The following is an 18199-nucleotide window of genomic DNA, read 5'->3' on the forward strand; positions in this document are numbered from 1 at the left end:
ACAGGTTTGAAAGGAGGCTGATGGGTCTGTAGTTCTTTAGATCTCGCTTGTCCCCCTTTTTGTGCAGAATTATCATTGTGGCTTCTTTCCATTGATGTGGTATCTTCCTCGTTTGCATACATGCATTGTAAAGTTTGGCTAGTTCCTCATTTATAGTGTCTCCTCCTTCTTTGATTGTGTCTATAAGTATGTTGTCTGGGCCTGGTGACTTCCCTCTCTTCATTTGATTTATTGCATGTTGAACCTCCCAATCAGTTACAACTGGGATCTCTTATCGTGGTTCTCCTGGATCTTCTGTCTCTTTATTGCTATTGTATAGTTGTTCATAAAACTCTTCAATTCTTTGAAGTATCTGGTCCTGATCTGTGATTTCTTGTCCATATCTGTCGAGGAGGTTTGTGATTTTCTGTTTTCCATGTGCTAGTTTCTTGTAAGTTTTCTTCAGGCTTCTGTTTTCCTCAATTGTGGATTTGATCATCGTTGCGTTGTAACTACGGATGTCTTCACGTAGCTTTTTCCTTACTGTTTTGCAGGTTTCTACGTATTCAACATTTTGGATGCCTATGCCTTCTGATTTCATGTTCCTTCTTTTTTCCATGAGTTTTCTGGTAGATTCTGATATCTTGTTTTCACAGGTTTTTGGTTTTTTCCCTGCGATCTTTATGGCGGTTTCTTGGGTTTTTTCCACTAGCAGATCAGTCCATGTTTCAAGAGATCTGTTTCCTTCTTCGTCTGTGCATTTGTCCGTCAAAAGTTGGAATTGGTTTTTCAACTCTAGTTGAAATTCTGTTCTTTTCTCTTTTAGTTTCTCTAGGTTGATGCTACTTTGTTTTGGTTTTAGGAGTTTTTGCCTCTCTAGTCGGGTGTTGATTTTCATCTTGCCCATTACTATCCTGTGGTCACTTCCCACGTTCACCTTGCTGATTGTTTTCACGTCTTGGATGATGTGAGGGTTATCAGTTAGTATGAAATCAATTTCATTCTTTGTGTTCCTGCCTGGGCTTTTCCATGTCCATTTCCTGGATGCTTCTTTCTTGAAGAAAGTGTTCATTATTTTCATTTTGTTGCTAATGGCAAATTCAAGAAGTCGGTCGCCCCTGTCGTTTCTTTGCCCACTTCCGAAGGGGCCGATTGTGCTTCCTTCTCCTTCCTCTCTTTTTCCGACCTTGGCGTTAAAGTCACCCATGACTATTGTGAACTGTGTTTTACTGCATTTCATCACGTCTGTTATTTCTTCGTAGAGGTTCTCTACCTCTTCATCGTCGTGTGTTGAAGTTGGAGCATAGACTTGGATAATCTTGATTTTGTACCTCTTATTGATTTTTATTGTTATTTGTGCCAGACGTTCATTTATTCCTTTTATTTCAGAAATGTTACCGGCGATGCTTTTGTGAACCAGGAATCCTACTCCTGCTTCAATCTTATTCTTCTTTCCTATATGGTAGAAATGGTGCCCACTTTTCAGTACTGTGAGTTCTTCTCCTCGTCTGCGGGCTTCACCCAGTCCAACGATGTCCCACTTTATTCCTTGTAGTTCTTCCTCGAGTTCCAGTAGTCTCTCTTCTTGAAGTAGTGATCTTACGTTATAGGTTGCAATGTTCGGTTTCCATTGGTGGCCTGTCCGTACCCAGGGATTCTTAGCACCCCCTGCTCCTTGCTTTATCGGGCCGCCACCTTGGTCCGGAACAATTGAGCTGCTGGGGACTGGGGGCCTTTGCTTATTTGTGTTTGTCATACAGGTTTGTGTGGGCCTACCCATCCACGCTGGCCCAGTGCGGGTTGAATGGGGGTTTTTACTTCAGAGTTCCGACTCCTAGGTTGATGGCCTTACTGGGCTACGAAGTCGACCTCTCCGCCTATTTTCCCATAGGTGGGGCTATTTAACCCATAGGTGGAGCTTGGTTGATGGACGCCAGGGCATGTCCACACGCCGGTGGGCCTGCACGCCGCATCTCTGGGGCCCAAAGCTACTCCGAGATCCCTTACAGTTTTGCCTGGGACCGTGAGGTACCAAGTTACCGTGTGTTGCCGCGAGGAGGCACTGTACGTAAGAGTGTTGATGGAGGAGAGGCTATGTACTGGCAGGGGGAGGCTTACGCACTCGGCTCACTTTTTCACCTTGCGGTTAGCCAGCGGCAGCAGCTGAAAGCAGAAATTGCAAGCACTATGCTAAAACTACACTATGCTAATCTATTTCTACACACTACTGCACTAGACGCTTCACTACATCCTGTGTCTACTGACACTAACACACTTCAAAACTAAAACCCTGTAATAAAGCATGGGTATAGCGCGCAGTCTTTACTCCAGACCCGGTTATTTAAAAAAAAATAAAAAATCTTCAAAACTAAGACCCCATAATTCTTTTCCTGTGGAATAACATGAGAATCGAGCGTAGTCTTTGCTCCAGACACGGTTATTCAAAAGTAAAAAAAAAAAAAAAAAAAAAAAAATTTAAACTAAGACCCCACCATCTTCCAAACTAAGACCCGGTACTAAAGCATGGGTATAGAGCGTAGTCTTTCCTCCAGACCTGGTTATTTCAAAAGAAATAGAAATTTAAACAAATCTTCGAAACTAAGACCCACCATATTATTCCTCTTTTTTTTCATTTAAAAATAAATTACATTATTACATATGTGGATACAACACGTCACAAATAAATGATTGGTCGGCGGTCACACAAACTGACGAATCAGTCAAAATGGTCCCTATATATAACACACAGAGGAGGGACCGATTCGATGGTTCGTTGACCGTCGACGATTTTTTAATCATGTAAATATTCTAACGCCCACAAATATCCTACTAATGTTCTTCCACAGGAATAAGATAATGGGGTCTTAGTTTTGAAGATTTTTAAAAAGATTTGAAATAACCGGGTCTGGAAGAAAAACTACTCTCTAAACCCATGCTTTATTACCGGGTCTTAGTTTGGAAGATGGTGGGGTCTTAGTTTAATTTTTTTTTAATTTTTTTTTTTTTTTTTTTTTTTTTACTTTTGAATAACCTGGAGGAAAGACTACGCTCGATTCTCACGTTATTCCACAGGAAAAGGATTATGGGGTCTTAGTTTTGAAGATTTTTTATATTTTTGAAATAAACGGGTGTGGAGTAAAGACTGCGCGCTATACCCATGCTTTATTACAGGGTTTTAGTTTTGAACAAATTCGACAAAATATCACTTCAAATTTATTACATTGGTGGGTAAAGTCATTATTACATTTGTGGGCGATTCAAAATTATTACATTTGTGGGTAAAGTGTTATTACATTTGTGGGCGTTATTACATTTGCGGGTGTAACAGACCCCACCATCTTCCGAACTATGACCCGGTAATAAAGCATGGGTTTAGAGCGTAGTTTTTCTCCAGACCCGGTTATTTCAAAAGTTTAAAAAAACAAAAAAACAAAACAAAACAAAACAAAGAAAAAACCTTTTAAACTAAGACCCCTCCATCTTCCAAATTAAGACCCGATAATAAAACATGGAATTAGAGCGTAGTCTTTACTTTAGACTCGGTTATTTAAAAAAAATGTAAAATCTTCAAATTACTATAAAAGACCTCACCATCTCATTCCTGTGGAATAACATGGGTATAGAGCGTAGTCTTTCCTTCAGACCTGGTTATTTCAAAAGAAATAGAAATTTAAACAAATCTTCGAAACTAAGACCCACCATCTTATTCCTCTTTTTTCATTTAAAAATAAATTTCATTATTACATATGTGGATACAACACGTCACAAATAAATGATTGGTCGGCGGTCACACGAACTGACGAATCAGTCAAAATGGTCCATATATATAACACACAGAGGAGGGACCGATTCGATGGTTCGTTGACCGTCGACGATTTTTTTTTAATCATTTAAATATTCTAACGCCCACACATATCCTGGAATTCAATGTTCGTAGAAAAAAAAGTAATCGAATAAGTGACCTTAAATGTATTTAAATATTGACGCTGATTGTTTTATGCATGTGATTATGAAATATGTTCACGATATGTAACATAATATATCAGGGCTTGCCCTTAACTTTTTTTGAGGTGGCCAGCAGGGCCACTTGGGTAGGAGATCTGGGTGGCCAAATGGATTTTCAGGTGGCCCCACTTTTATGCGTTATTAAATAATGCAAATGTTTAATAAAAAAATGCATAAATTATACGTGTTAAAAGCAGCATGCATTTAATAATGAAAGGTGAGTGACTCTTTAGACTCTCATTCCAAATCCTCTCTCTTTGTTTCTATACTTCTGTCTCAACTTCACTTCAATGTTTTTCTCCCTTTCTCCTTGACTATCATGCATCACAAGGACCCCCTCCCCCTTAAGTTAGGATTGTACAGGGCACACAAGGCGCCAAACTTCTGCTTTTCTTTGAGCTCCAAGTTCTGTTGGAAGATATAAAATTGATTGTATATTTACTTGACGTTGTACTTCTATTCTGAACCGAATAAATGGTATTTTTGTAATTTATTATTTTGATATTTTCTGGTTATTCTGGATTGGATAATCAGTCAATAATCATGCAAAAATACATGCAGTTAAAGAGGACCACACACGGAAAGATTAGCACCAAGTCATTCAAAATAATTTAAGTTGTTTTCCATCAAAATTCATGGCCCAGAATTTGTTTTTATTATTTAGTTTATTATATATATTTAGTTAACTCATTCGCGACAATGGTTCTCAAAATATGATCGCGCAGGACACTCTTCAAAGAGGCAATCCAGCTGTTAAGGCCAGGAATACACCATTCACTGGCGGGGAAATGCATTTTATAAGGGACAATTTTTTTGCTAAATGTTTGTGATTTACATCAAATAAATGAAAATTAAATCTTTATGAACCATTCTTCACTTATTTGTGGCTGTCTCAAAGTGTGATAATGTTTATATTTATTCAGAAATATCCCTTTTTCATGCACTGATTGTAATATATATATATGGACTGAAATGCCCTTCGTGGTAGTGGATTAGGCCACATGTCTAGACATTGGGCTTTGGGCTAGTCGATTAGGCAAAAGGGGTGTTTAGAAATTATTCAACCAAAATAAGGGATGGAGTCAGGCTAAGTAATGTATTGAAAAATTTGATTATATTTCCTTGTATTGATATATAATATTACATTGCTTTTTTGACCTAAATTGCAGTACACAAATTATCTGCTCGTCTTCTATCTATCTTCTAGTTGAAAATCCCCCCTGTCTCAAAATGGAATGTATACGCGCAAGATGATCATATCGATATGGCTTGGCTAAGCGCGGGAAAGTCTGGCTAGCTGGGGCTACGTGTATGTGTGTGTGTGTGTAGGCTGTAACCAACGAACTCAAACCAAGTAGAAGGATTGTGTCCGTTCACGTTTCACGCAGCGCAATGGCACCGCTCGAGTGCGCCCGCCGCCATTTTGCGTAGTACAACAAATCGCCTGCGCATACGTATTGTGTACAAGCTCCTATTGCAATTGGAGGAAGGGACGTCCAGAAACCAGGGTTTTATTGTTAGTTTTGGTGAAAAATATCTTTACATATTTTGTTTATGCCCTTTTCCAAGTCCCATACAGATGTTTGATGACTTGAATATTAGAATAAGAGCGGCAGCTTGGACAGTAGGGGAGTTGAAATTTTAAGTTTTTTTTTGCATAAAGACTAAAAGAGCTAGACTATTTGTTAAATATCATTTGTGGTATTAGGCTAGTTTTGTCTCTTTCTGTGATAGAAAGAATATATCAAATTATATAGGCTCTATCTATATAAATCACTCCCACTTTCTCTTTACACACACTCGTAAATTCTCAGTCTTTGTGTTTCTCTTCCCACTCCCCCTCTCTCTATCCCCTTCTCTCCCTCCCTCTCTTTTTCTTTCACACTCCCCCTCTCCCCTTCGTTCTCTCTACCCCTTTCTCTACTCCCTCTCTCTTTTTCTCTATCCCCTTCTCTCTCTCCCTCTCTTTTTCTTTCACTCTCCCTTTATTTCTCTCTTTCTCTCTATCCCCTTCTCTTTTTCTCTCCCCCTTTTTCTTTCACTCTCCCCCTCTCTCTTTTTGTCTCTCTCCCCTCTCTCTTTCTCTATCCCTTTGATTCTTGGCACTGCAGAAGTAGGCCCACTGAATATTAATATTATTTCTTTTCTTTCCCTTTGGAGGCTACCATTTAGCTGCCAGATATTATTTTCATCCCATATAGGCATATTAAAGATTTATCTAAGAAGTGTTAAGTAATGACACATTGTGGCAACTATTCACATGTCTTTCCACATAATTGTGAATACTTTCATCTTTATTAAGTTTTTTTTTTAACCTTGGCATTGCGCTATGTATTACATGAATGTATACAGTACATATCAAAACACCCATGAACTATTGCAATGGTGGATAGGAAGAAAAAAAATCCTCAATGGTGTGGAAAAAACGTTCCTCAAGCAAGCAATCATGGCACATTATGTTTATACCGGCACATTTCTTATTCATTTTAACACACAGAGAAATAATCACATGTACATTTGCATTTGACTGACTACAATGTACAAAAGGCAAGATTTTCTCCCTTTTAGCACTCGAAACTTGAACATACTTCATTACAAAACTAGACATCAACAAGATATAATACATATGAATCAGTATTTCCCTCTCTTTGGTTTGTTCATGAAGCAATGTATGGATTCATCTGATTTCAGTGAAAACTTTTAAAACAGATTTTTACTCTAGATGAAAGTTGCAACTTTCATTTAGCTCAAGCTCTTTCAGTTGGTAAACATGGATACAACCATTGCAACTACAGTTTGAATTCAATAGTGTAGAATAGATGACACTGCACATTGAACAATAAAATCATTGGACAATATTTTATAACAAAACAGGGGTCGTTTGCATACACCGTAAACCTCTGTATACAGATTTTCATACAACATAATGAGTGACTTCCTTATCTAATTTGACGAAACAATTTGTTTGTACACACATGTATGTGGCACTATGCCATCACCTAAACATTATCCATTATCAAGAAACATTTGTAAATAGCTTTGGTAACCATAAGTGATCAGAGTCAAGTTAAAAATACAAAATTTAAAGAAAATCCCTTTCCCTGAAACACGTTGACAATAATCCAGTTTTTTTTTTAAATTTCTTTGATGCCTCTTTCGCAAATTCTAATCTCAAATCTAATTTATGCAATCAGATTCAAACTATACCTAAACCTGTCAGACAGAAGACAGGCTAGTGTCAATAATAGAATCACACAATTCCTTTCTCTCTGGGTAAGCCTAGATGTATAAAACACAAAATAGACCAATAGGGCAAACATCGTAATAAATATCGTATACTATATCCCTGTAGTGCACATTCTGTCATTTCATTGGGAAGGAGAAGATGAAATAGTCTGTTTGAATTAGTATATTTATTTCATCAATGGTGAAATATTATGTAAAAAAATACACATAAATAAGATTGACCAATTTTTTACCCTTTTACAGCAGAAATCCTCAAATATTTCAAAATGTATATGTCTTTAAAGATATACATGTACCAGAATAATGGGAGCTTCGCAAAATATTGCCTGGTGTTTTTTGTCTTGATTTGTATTTCAAGTGCTGTGCTTTACTAGGCCATATGAAATCACTACATAATCTACACATATTCATCTGAGGAGTAAGTTTAAAAGGACGTAGGAAGGTTCATGCAGGTAGCTTCTTTAACTGCCATGACTGACAGGTCGTAACTTTCACAATGACCAACTTTGATGAGTAAAATTTCTTGTATTTTACAACAATTTAAATGTCCAAATTTAAGGTTTAAATTTTGAGTAAATTCCAGTAAATTTCTTACAATGATGCTTGAAAGTCTGACGAATCACGGGAAATTGTGTCACTATTAATACCAGCGCCGCGATGCAACATGTTCATAAGTTCAAGTTAATCTTCAAAGTAACTCGAACCAAGTTTCACCAAGTCAAACAAAGAAAGTGACCTGCTTATGCCCCAATGATTCACCCCCCCCCCAAAAAAAACAACAACACAAAACAGTACAGTATTCTCTGGATATCATGGATTCGATATTATCGGTTTATAATACTTTGCAGCTCTGTGGAATTCAATATTTTTGATAGTTCATAGCCGATGTCATTGAACTCGAGCGAAAACAGTTCACAAACATGGAAATGAATAGATGGGACCGATGTACAAATACACGCTTTAGTCTGTGGCTTTCTGCGTTCGGATTATCATGCAAAACTGTTTATTTTTGCCATGTTTTTAATGAAGTGATCACTATATGAAAGGTTATTCCAGAGCCTCTTTTAAGGCGATTGGTGCAGTTGAAAGCTGCACAATATGGCATTTAGCAGACGAAAGTTGAGCATACACATAGCACGTAGTCGCAGTTCGCTTTCACAACGCTCGTTCTATCCAAGATGGCGCACGGCGGTGCAATTCAGCGGTCTCGGAAAATCCTTCTACTTACTTGGATTTCGATGGCTGTAACTGGTTATACACACTGAAAGACATGTGTTGTTCATCATGACTCATGGTCTAGGAATGCAAGTAGTTCGACTGCCAACCAGGCATTGCTTGTAATAAGCTGAACGAATATTTCTTTGATAATGAGATATAACGAATTTGGGTAGGATTCCCAATACCATAATTATTTCATAAATTATTTTTGAATATTTGAATCACGATGAGCCTATATTTCAAGAGGAAAAACCAGCCACAAATTAATTTCAACATTATAATGGGCTGGTAAAAAACTACTAGAAATTGTTGCCTATAGTAACCATAACACATCAACATAGGCAGATAAGCTAGCCCTGGCCCTGAGCTTACGTAAATAAATGTGGATGAATGACCTCGACTAAACTCAGTGGAATTTCCCTTCATTATTCTTGAATATATTTGAATTCCAAAATTGTTTATCTTATTTTATTCCAGAATGTACAGAAATAAATACTAAACACATTTTGCTAAGGTTAATTGCTCACTTGTTGGCTAGATCTAGACTCTATAGTCTTAATTCTTTTTGGGAAAGCAATTCCATTACCATTTATAATCATATTTTTGACGTGGGCTAACGAGGTAAAAAAAAAAAAAATTACTTGTGTTCATTGACATTGTAGATTAGTAGATGTAGACTATTTATGTTCTTTCTTTACATAGTCTAGCAAGTAGTTTTTGTTGTTGTTATTGTTTAGTCATCATTGGGCCAATAAGGCAGATATTAGGTCAGAGAGAAAGAAAGAAAGAGGAGGAAACCCTTACAAAAAAGTTCTATTGAATTCTATAAAAAGAATTCTATAGAATTTCTATACGCAATTCTATAGAAATGTTTTATAGAGATTCTATAGAAAAGTGGGCCACTTTTCTATACGAATTCTATAGAAATCTATAACGGACCTCTATAGAATCTCTATAAAACATTCTATAGAATGGCCTATAGAAATTCTATAAAATTTGTTTTATAGAATTCTATAGAATTTTATTGTAAAGAATTCTATAGAATTTCTATACGCAATTCTATAGAAATGTTTTATAGAGATTCTATAGAAAAGTGGGCCACTTTTCTATACGAATTCTATAGAAATCTATAACGGACCTCTATAGAATCTCTATAAAACATTCTATAGAATGGCCTATAGAAATTCTATAGAATTCTATAGAATGTTTTTGTAAAGAATTCTATAGACCATTTTGTTCTATAGCAATTCTATAGAAATGTTTTATAGAGATTCTATAGAAAAGTGGGCCACTTTTCTATACAAATTCTATAGAAATCTATAACGGACCTCTATAGAATCTCTATAAAACATTCTATGGAATGGCCTATAGAATTCTATAGAAGTTTTTTTGTAAATAATTCTATAGACCATTTTTTACCAGTTGAAAACTAGTTTATAATTCAGTAGCGACCAGCAATCAATTGATAATTAATAATCAATATTGCATGACATCTGGCCACCGACTAAACCATATTTATATAGACTCCTGCAATATTGCTCCATCACAAAGATCATTTGAAGCAAAATACAGTTGAGTATATATTGTTAATTTAGTAGTGCGGAGATCTTACATACATATATACAAAATTATACATGTTTTTACTGGTTAGTAAATTACATATATTAATATATCTATTTTACGTCTTAAGTTACATGTTTAAAAAAATCGGACATATATATTATATTTGTCAATAATTGACTAAGAAAATATAAATCACAAAATTGATGTTAATTGTCACATTTGCTTGACAGATCATGATAATAACATTTTCTGTGAAAACATGCAAGTTATAATGAATATGCATGAGATACATATCTTCATATAGAAAAAAAATTCTATAGAATTCTATAGAAATTTAGATCTATAGGAAACTTATTCTATAGAATTCTATAGAGAAAATTGATTTCTATAGACATCCTTAATAATTCTATAGAGAAGTGGGGACGCCATTTTTTATATTAAATTTTCTATAGAAATTTAAATCTATGGAAAACTTATTCTATAGAATTCTATAGAGGAAACTCATTTCTATAGACAACCTTAAAAATTCTATAGAGAATTAACTTTTCTATAGAAACTTCAATCTATAGAAAACTTATTCTATAGAATTCTATAGAGGAAAATGATTTCTATAGACAACCTAAAAAATTCTATAGAGAATTACCTTTTCTATAGAAATTAAAATCTATAGAAAACTTATTCTATAGAATTCTATAGAGGAAACTGAATTCTATAGACAACCTTAACAATTCTATAGAGAATTAACTTTTCTATAGAAATTTCAATCTATAGAAAACTTATTCTATAGAATTCTATAGAGGAAACCGCTTTCTATAGAGAATCCTTAAAAGTTCTATAGAGAATCTGGAGTGTTATAGAGTTCTATAGAGTTCTATAGAACTCTATAAAGCGTTCTATAGAATTCTATACAACTTTTTTGTAAGGGAAGAAGGAAAAGAAAACACCTGCAAAGTCTCAGACACGGCCAGGCCATTTATTTATAGAATGGCATACACATCAGATACACGTGTCTACAGTCAGTCACACAGCATACAGCCTAGGCCATACACACATACACACATACACACAGCCCAATTGCCTATACACATTCAATCACTGCTGTACACATACATACACTCATCTAACCCAGAGTATCGGCTCTGCAATAAACTGATTTTCGTCGAACAAAACTTACCATGAAATACAGGAAATAAATATAACACTCAATATATGTCCACCAAAATGAAACAAAATCACAAAGTTTTCGAAATAAAGTGAAAACAAATAGAAACAGTGAACAGAAATACCACAAAAAAAGAAGAAATAGAAGAGCAAAAATGGATGGTTTATCGTCGCACAATCTAACTACAGTACGTGGGGGTATTCATGGCATGCAAAGTATTGCGATAGCTGTGATCGGTCTCACAAACGCGCGCGAACATGCCCTTGTTGCTAGGCAGAACTGGCGGGCAACAATAGCTTCTATGAATATTCATGTAGGCTCGTACAGCTTTTGACTGAAACAACCAATAATGGGCCTTTTAAAACAGCGGCGGCGGTGTGTACAGTACCTACGCGACGGCGTGCATCGTTTTTATAAAGTTAGTAGACCTATGCAAAACGAAACATTTCCTTGTTTGATAGATCGGATTGCGTCGCTTGGAAAAGCTTGGAAAAATAAATGTCGCCTCGGTTTCGGGTAGATCTAAAGGTTAAACAAGTTGTTGATAAATAATTTTTTTGTTTTTTTGTAAATAATTCTATAGACCATTTTTTACCAGTTGAAAACTAGTTTATAATTCAGTAGCGACCAGCAATCAATTGATAATTAATATACAAATAATGAATGGTTATGAGTTCAATAGTGCGAATATGTTCATGAGTTGAAAGATTAACATTCTATTCAACGAGGCGTCAGCCGAGTTGAATAGAATTAACGTTAATCTTTCAACGAATGAAAATATTTGCACTATTAAACGAATGAAAAACATTCATTATTTGTTTTATACAACATCGAAGAAGACCTAATAGAACGTTAATCAACAAATTATGCTTGAATCCTTATAAAGATAAATTAAAGTTCGAGTCAAGCCTTCTCGATTACATGCAGATTGCCTTCCCGTCAGATACACGCAGGGATACGCGCACATGCAGCAGAGAGGTACGCAGTCTGCATATAACCAAAAATGCACGGCGCATATAACCAAAAATGCACGACCGTGCAATATACCATCTATTGAATATCATGTGACCAACAATCGTCCAATCAAATGACAAGGATCCACGTATGTGTTGTATAATAATCAATATTGCATGACATCTGGCCACCGACTAAACCATATTTATATAGACTCCTGCAATATTGCTCCATCACAAAGATCATTTGAAGCAAAATACAGTTGAGTATATATTGTTAATTTAGTAGTGCGGAGATCTTACATACATATATACAAAATTATACATGTTTTTACTGGTTAGTAAATTACATATATTAATATATCTATTTTACGTCTTAAGTTACATGTTTAAAAAAATCGGACATATATATTATATTTGTCAATAATTGACTAAGAAAATATAAATCACAAAATTGATGTTAATTGTCACATTTGCTTGACAGATCATGATAATAACATTTTCTGTGAAAACATGCAAGTTATAATGAATATGCATGAGATACATATCTTCATATAGAAAAAAAATTCTATAGAATTCTATAGAAATTTAGATCTATAGGAAACTTATTCTATAGAATTCTATAGAGAAAATTGATTTCTATAGACATCCTTAATAATTCTATAGAGAAGTGGGGACGCCATTTTTTATATTAAATTTTCTATAGAAATTTAAATCTATGGAAAACTTATTCTATAGAATTCTATAGAGGAAACTCATTTCTATAGACAACCTTAAAAATTCTATAGAGAATTAACTTTTCTATAGAAACTTCAATCTATGGAAAACTTATTCTATAGAATTCTATAGAGGAAAATGATTTCTATAGACAACCTAAAAAATTCTATAGAGAATTACCTTTTCTATAGAAATTTAAATCTATAGAAAACTTATTCTATAGAATTCTATAGAGGAAACTGAATTCTATAGACAACCTTAAAAATTCTATAGAGAATTAACTTTTCTATAGAAATTTCAATCTATAGAAAACTTATTCTATAGAATTCTATAGAGGAAACCGCTTTCTATAGAGAATCCTTAAAAGTTCTATAGAGAATCTGGAGTGTTATAGAGTTCTATAGAGTTCTATAGAACTCTATAAAGCGTTCTATAGAATAGCTGTCAAAAATTCATTGCATTTTCCCCCGGCCCCCAACAAGAAAAATTCCTCTGTGTGGCCATGCCTTGAACCATAATGCATGGCCCTAAAGAGGAATTTTTCCTGTTGGGGGCCGGGGGAAAATGCAACGCAGATTCTATGTCGGTTTCGTGCTTCTCTAGTTTGATTCAAAACCTATCTGATGCATGTCATGGCTTCTTCAGCTTGAAAGTTGAAACGTATCCATTGAAGAACATTATCACATGAAAGAGGAACTACTGATATGGTATGCTTGCTTCTAGTAACATTTTAATGGTCTTTTTACTGTGGCCAAAGAACATCTACATTTTGTGTCTAGCCCCGCTCAGCCACTTCTGTGTAAGTAGGCCTACACTGCATTGTACTTCTATGCAACCGGTTTGCAGGTGGCTATATATACCCGCCTAACTGTATTCAATATGTAACAATAGGCCTGTGCTAAAGTGGAATATTTTAAGTGGAAATGCGGATTCCAGTCAAGTATGGGACTCTTTTATCAGCTGTGTGCCCTCTGCTTACTCCTTCTAATTGCTGAATCGCACAGCTCATTTTTAATGAACTCCAACAAGTGTATCACTGGCGTATCGTTCAATGCTCGTAGCATCCGACATAAAATTGCTGATCTAGAGGCATACATTGATTGTAAACAACCTGAAATTATCAGTATTACTGAAACATGGCTTGATTCCAGCTGTGAGAATTCTGAACTTGCCATACCAAATGATTATGTTATTTTCCGACGGGATCGGGAACAACCAGTCAATCATCAGCGTACCGGAAACATTGGTGGTGGGGTACTCCTGTGCCTCAAATCGTCTTTGTGCCCACGACAGTTATTCCAACTCCAGCACCCTGAGTTGGAGAATGTTGCAGCTGAGATATCTATCAATGGCTCCAAATGGATTGTTGCAACCCTATATCGGCCTCCTAACAACCTGGCAGATTTTTGGGGCCGCCTTCAGGACAACATTGACCAGATTCAGTCTGTTTCATCGAGTTACAGGGGAATCTTACTCACAGGGGACTTCAACATCGATGTCTCTGATCGTAACGCTGATGCTACCAGATTGCTGTCTATGCTGGAAGCGGTGGATTTATTGCAGGAGGTATCTTCCTTCACGCGGCCATCCTCTCGTGACCCTACAATAGGCTCCATTATTGACCATCTTTACTCAAATCGTCCAGATTTATTGGAATCTGTTTCTACTGAGCCAAACCCTGTGTGTAGCGACCATTTTTCTGTTTTCTTCAAACTGAGATCACCGAAACCTTACGCTTGCAGGAATGCTCTACGTGAATTTCTTCTAATTAAGGCAGCTGACTTTGACCATTTTAATCGTCTCCTTGAGCTAGCTCCTTGGCATCTCTTTTTTGATGCCAATGACATCAATGCCAGTTGGGAAGGTTTTCTTGACATTTTTCATGCTGCCTCCCGTGATGCGATTCCCCGGAAACTTAGTAAATCAACAAAATCCAAACCGTGGATTACGAAGGAAATAAAGAAGCTGATCACCAAAAAGCACAATTCGTTTAAGCATGCAAAGTGTTCTAATGATCCACAAGATTGGGAAAAGTTCAAAGCTGTTCGCAATGATTCAAAGAATGCAATTAATGCAAGCTACTGGATGTATGTAAATAAGCTCTTCGCTCTCCCGGACAACAGGAAGCGTTTCTTTGCGTATGTCAGATCCAGGAAGAAGAGTACATCTCCTCCAGTTCTACTCATAGGTGGGGCAGTCATTAATAAGCCTAGTGACATAGCCAACAGCTTTGGAGAATTCTTCCAGTCAATCTACCCTCCTCCATGTGTGTTGCCCGATGGTCCTAGTACATGTGATCATCCACTACCTCAACTCCATTCCATTTCAATTTCAACTCAGGAAATTCACAGGAGCATCATGCAGTTACAGGACAAGAAAAGTCCTGGCCCTGATTTAATCACTCCCATTCTTCTCAAGAAATCAGTGGATGTGATATCTCCTATCCTGCAACGTCTTTTTGATATGTCACTCAGCCAACGATCACTACCTGAAGGTTGGAAATCTGCAAATATTGTCCCAGTGTTCAAAGCTGGGGATCGATCAATTGTTTCAAATTACCGCCCGGTTGCGTTAACATCTATTGTCATCAAGCTGATGGAGTCTCTGATTTCACGAGCGATCTCTGACCACATGGAATCAAATTGCCTCCTCACTCCATTCCAACATGGTTTTGTTCATCATAAGTCATGTGTTACCCAGCTAATGACTTTGACACACTCCTGGCTCCAGGACCTGGACAAGCGTAGACCCCCTTCTATTGACGCGATTTTCTTCGACTTCGCGAAAGCTTTTGATCGTATGCCTCATGATGTCCTTCTGCAGAAGCTTTCTCTCTATAACATCTCAAGCGATATCTGGTTCTGGATCCGTGCATTTCTATCTGGCAGATTACAACGCGTCCAACACAAAGGGCATTACTCTGAATGGTCAACACCTACCTCGGGTATTCCACAAGGGAGTGTCCTAGGCCCATGCCTGTTTAACCTATTCATTAATGACCTCCCTGAGGTTGTTTTATCGAGATGTGCATTGTTTGCAGATGACACTGTTATTTCACGACCTATCTATGACCCCATGGATCAGCAAGCGCTCCAAGATGACGTCAATGCTCTTGCGGACTGGTGTGACAGAAACAAAATGAGTCTGAATACCTCCAAAACCAAAGTCATGAGAATATCCTGGAAAAGGCAACCAGGCCAACCGCAGTACTATCTGAATGATATGCAACTGGAGGTGGTTACTGAAACCAAGTACTTGGGAGTCATCGTAAACAATCGCATGTCTTGGGATAGCCATGTTGCGTATGTCGTCTCTCGAGCAAATCGCTTACTTGGACTGATAACCAGCCTAGCCATGGGTCTTTCATCAGTGGCTGTGTTCAGCTTGTACAAGAGTCTGGTCCTCCCAATCCTGGAATATGGTCTTCCTGTCTGGACACCGCACAAAGTAGGATCGATCAACAGACTTGAGTCCATACAGCGCAGGGCAACACGTCTTGCCTTGAAGCAACGGCGAGGCCAAATGCCCTATGAGGAACGCCTACAAATGCTGAATTGGAAATCTCTCAAGATGAGAAGGACGTACTGTACAATGGCCTTCATTACTAAGTGTCTGTTCAAACACATCCAATGCCCTGTTGTGAACTCTCTCGTTGTAGTGAACCCACGTCATTTGGAAGACCTGAAGTTCAGGCATCTCTTTGCACGCAAAGATGGACTGCATTTCAGTGCAATACATGAGTTCCCTAGGCTGTGGGACACTCTACCTTCTGACCTCAGGAACTCGGTCCTTACTGTGTCTTTTTCCACATGGTGCAGTCACTTAAAATCCCATCTTGTCGATGCACCTTGAGTTTAATATGACAATGTTTGGTTTATATTTTTATGCAATTTATCTGAATTTTAATAAGTAATTCCAGTTAATCGTATTTATCTATATATATACATTAATATTTCTGTAGGGGTAAAGTAAAATGTTATTATAAAGGCACCATTAAATTTGAATGTTCACTCTCAGTTGGGTCATTACTTAAATTTCCAATACTATTATGAAATCTCAGATATTTAGCTTAGCAGTGCAATATAATTATTAGAAGAATGTTTTGTAGTTATACATGTATATTTTAATAAGCTGGCCTGCCAACATGCCACAGCATTTTTTACTCATATTGTTAATACTTTTTTTCCATAGATTTCAACTGAACTTAATAATTTACTCTTCACTTGGTAAATAGATTATTGAATGACCTTTATCACCTTATTTCTCTACATGTATATTCACTATTCAGTAATTTTAACCTCGACTGAGTTGGTTCTTTCAACTTTCGTGCAATTATCCTTCAATTACACGTATATGCATTTACTTTATCTGTGCAATATTATCTCTGTTGTAATGTCACATTTTTCATGTTTTTTAATACATGTATTATGTTTAATGTATGTATGGGTCTATATGATTTTCTAGGGTTGAATCACACTACGGATACAAAATTTCCCCTCATAATCATATTGTGCCACTTTTTTCTGCTGGTGTGGTCATGAGTCTCCGGCGTGTGATGCAGCCCTGGAGAAATTTGAAGTTTTTGTCTTGATGCATTTTAATTGTGGTACATACATGTATCTCTTATATTGTCTTTGTCACATAAATCTGCAACGCTGGTTGCATCTGGTTGGATATAGGTGAGGGCGGTCTGCGGACTATAGTTATTTGGTTAACTTTGCCCAATGCCTGGCAGCACAACCGGGTGCACCCAGTGTTCCTTTTTTGTGTGTGATTTGCTATTAATTGTTTATTTTCAACTCTGTATTTTGATATCATGTGTTTTCTGCCAAATAAAATAATAATAATAATGAATTTTTGACAATTTATTGCATTTTCTTCGTTTTGGGGGATTTGTGGAAGGGGCCGCGTACCCTAGCAAACACTGCGTACAGTCATGATTCAGGGGCTAAGCAATGGCCTCGTTACTGTGAGGCCCCAGGATAAAAATCGTGTCGATCAGCTATATATTAGTGCCCTTTTGTGAGGCATTAATCCTCATTACTGTCAGTTACGACTTAAGGACGTAGGTCCCTTAGCTGATTAGCATAGTAGCACACATATGATTAAGCAGTCACGCAAAACAAACACTCGCAAATTAATTTTCAATAAAATCTGAGAATGTATGCCATTATCTAGATCTATTAGAAATAAATAATTTTTGAAAATCCGTCCCTAAACTGGGGTAAAAATAAATATTCCACCATTATGACCAACAGTGTATATATATATGTACGCTATTAGTGACATTGAAACGTTGGATTGCGATGTTATATTTTCATGAGTGCGTGTATGAATCACCTTTCTTCATGTGATG

The 18199-nt window shown here is 36.7% G+C and overlaps 1 protein-coding gene across 1 annotated transcript; it reads right to left on the reverse strand.

The window, feature by feature from the left end:
• Nucleotides 1-271: 271 nt before the first annotated feature.
• Nucleotides 272-1735, reverse strand: LOC115928190. Its single transcript, XM_030995107.1, has one exon. The coding sequence runs from the start codon at nucleotides 1733-1735 to the stop codon at nucleotides 272-274; it is 1464 nt and encodes a 487-aa protein (XP_030850967.1).
• Between the last annotated feature and the right edge of the window lie 16464 nt (nucleotides 1736-18199).

The sequence above is a fragment of the Strongylocentrotus purpuratus genome, unplaced genomic scaffold (genome assembly GCF_000002235.5).
Source record: "Strongylocentrotus purpuratus isolate Spur 01 unplaced genomic scaffold, Spur_5.0 spur5_scaffold_21, whole genome shotgun sequence".
NCBI lineage: Eukaryota > Metazoa > Echinodermata > Echinoidea > Camarodonta > Strongylocentrotidae > Strongylocentrotus > Strongylocentrotus purpuratus.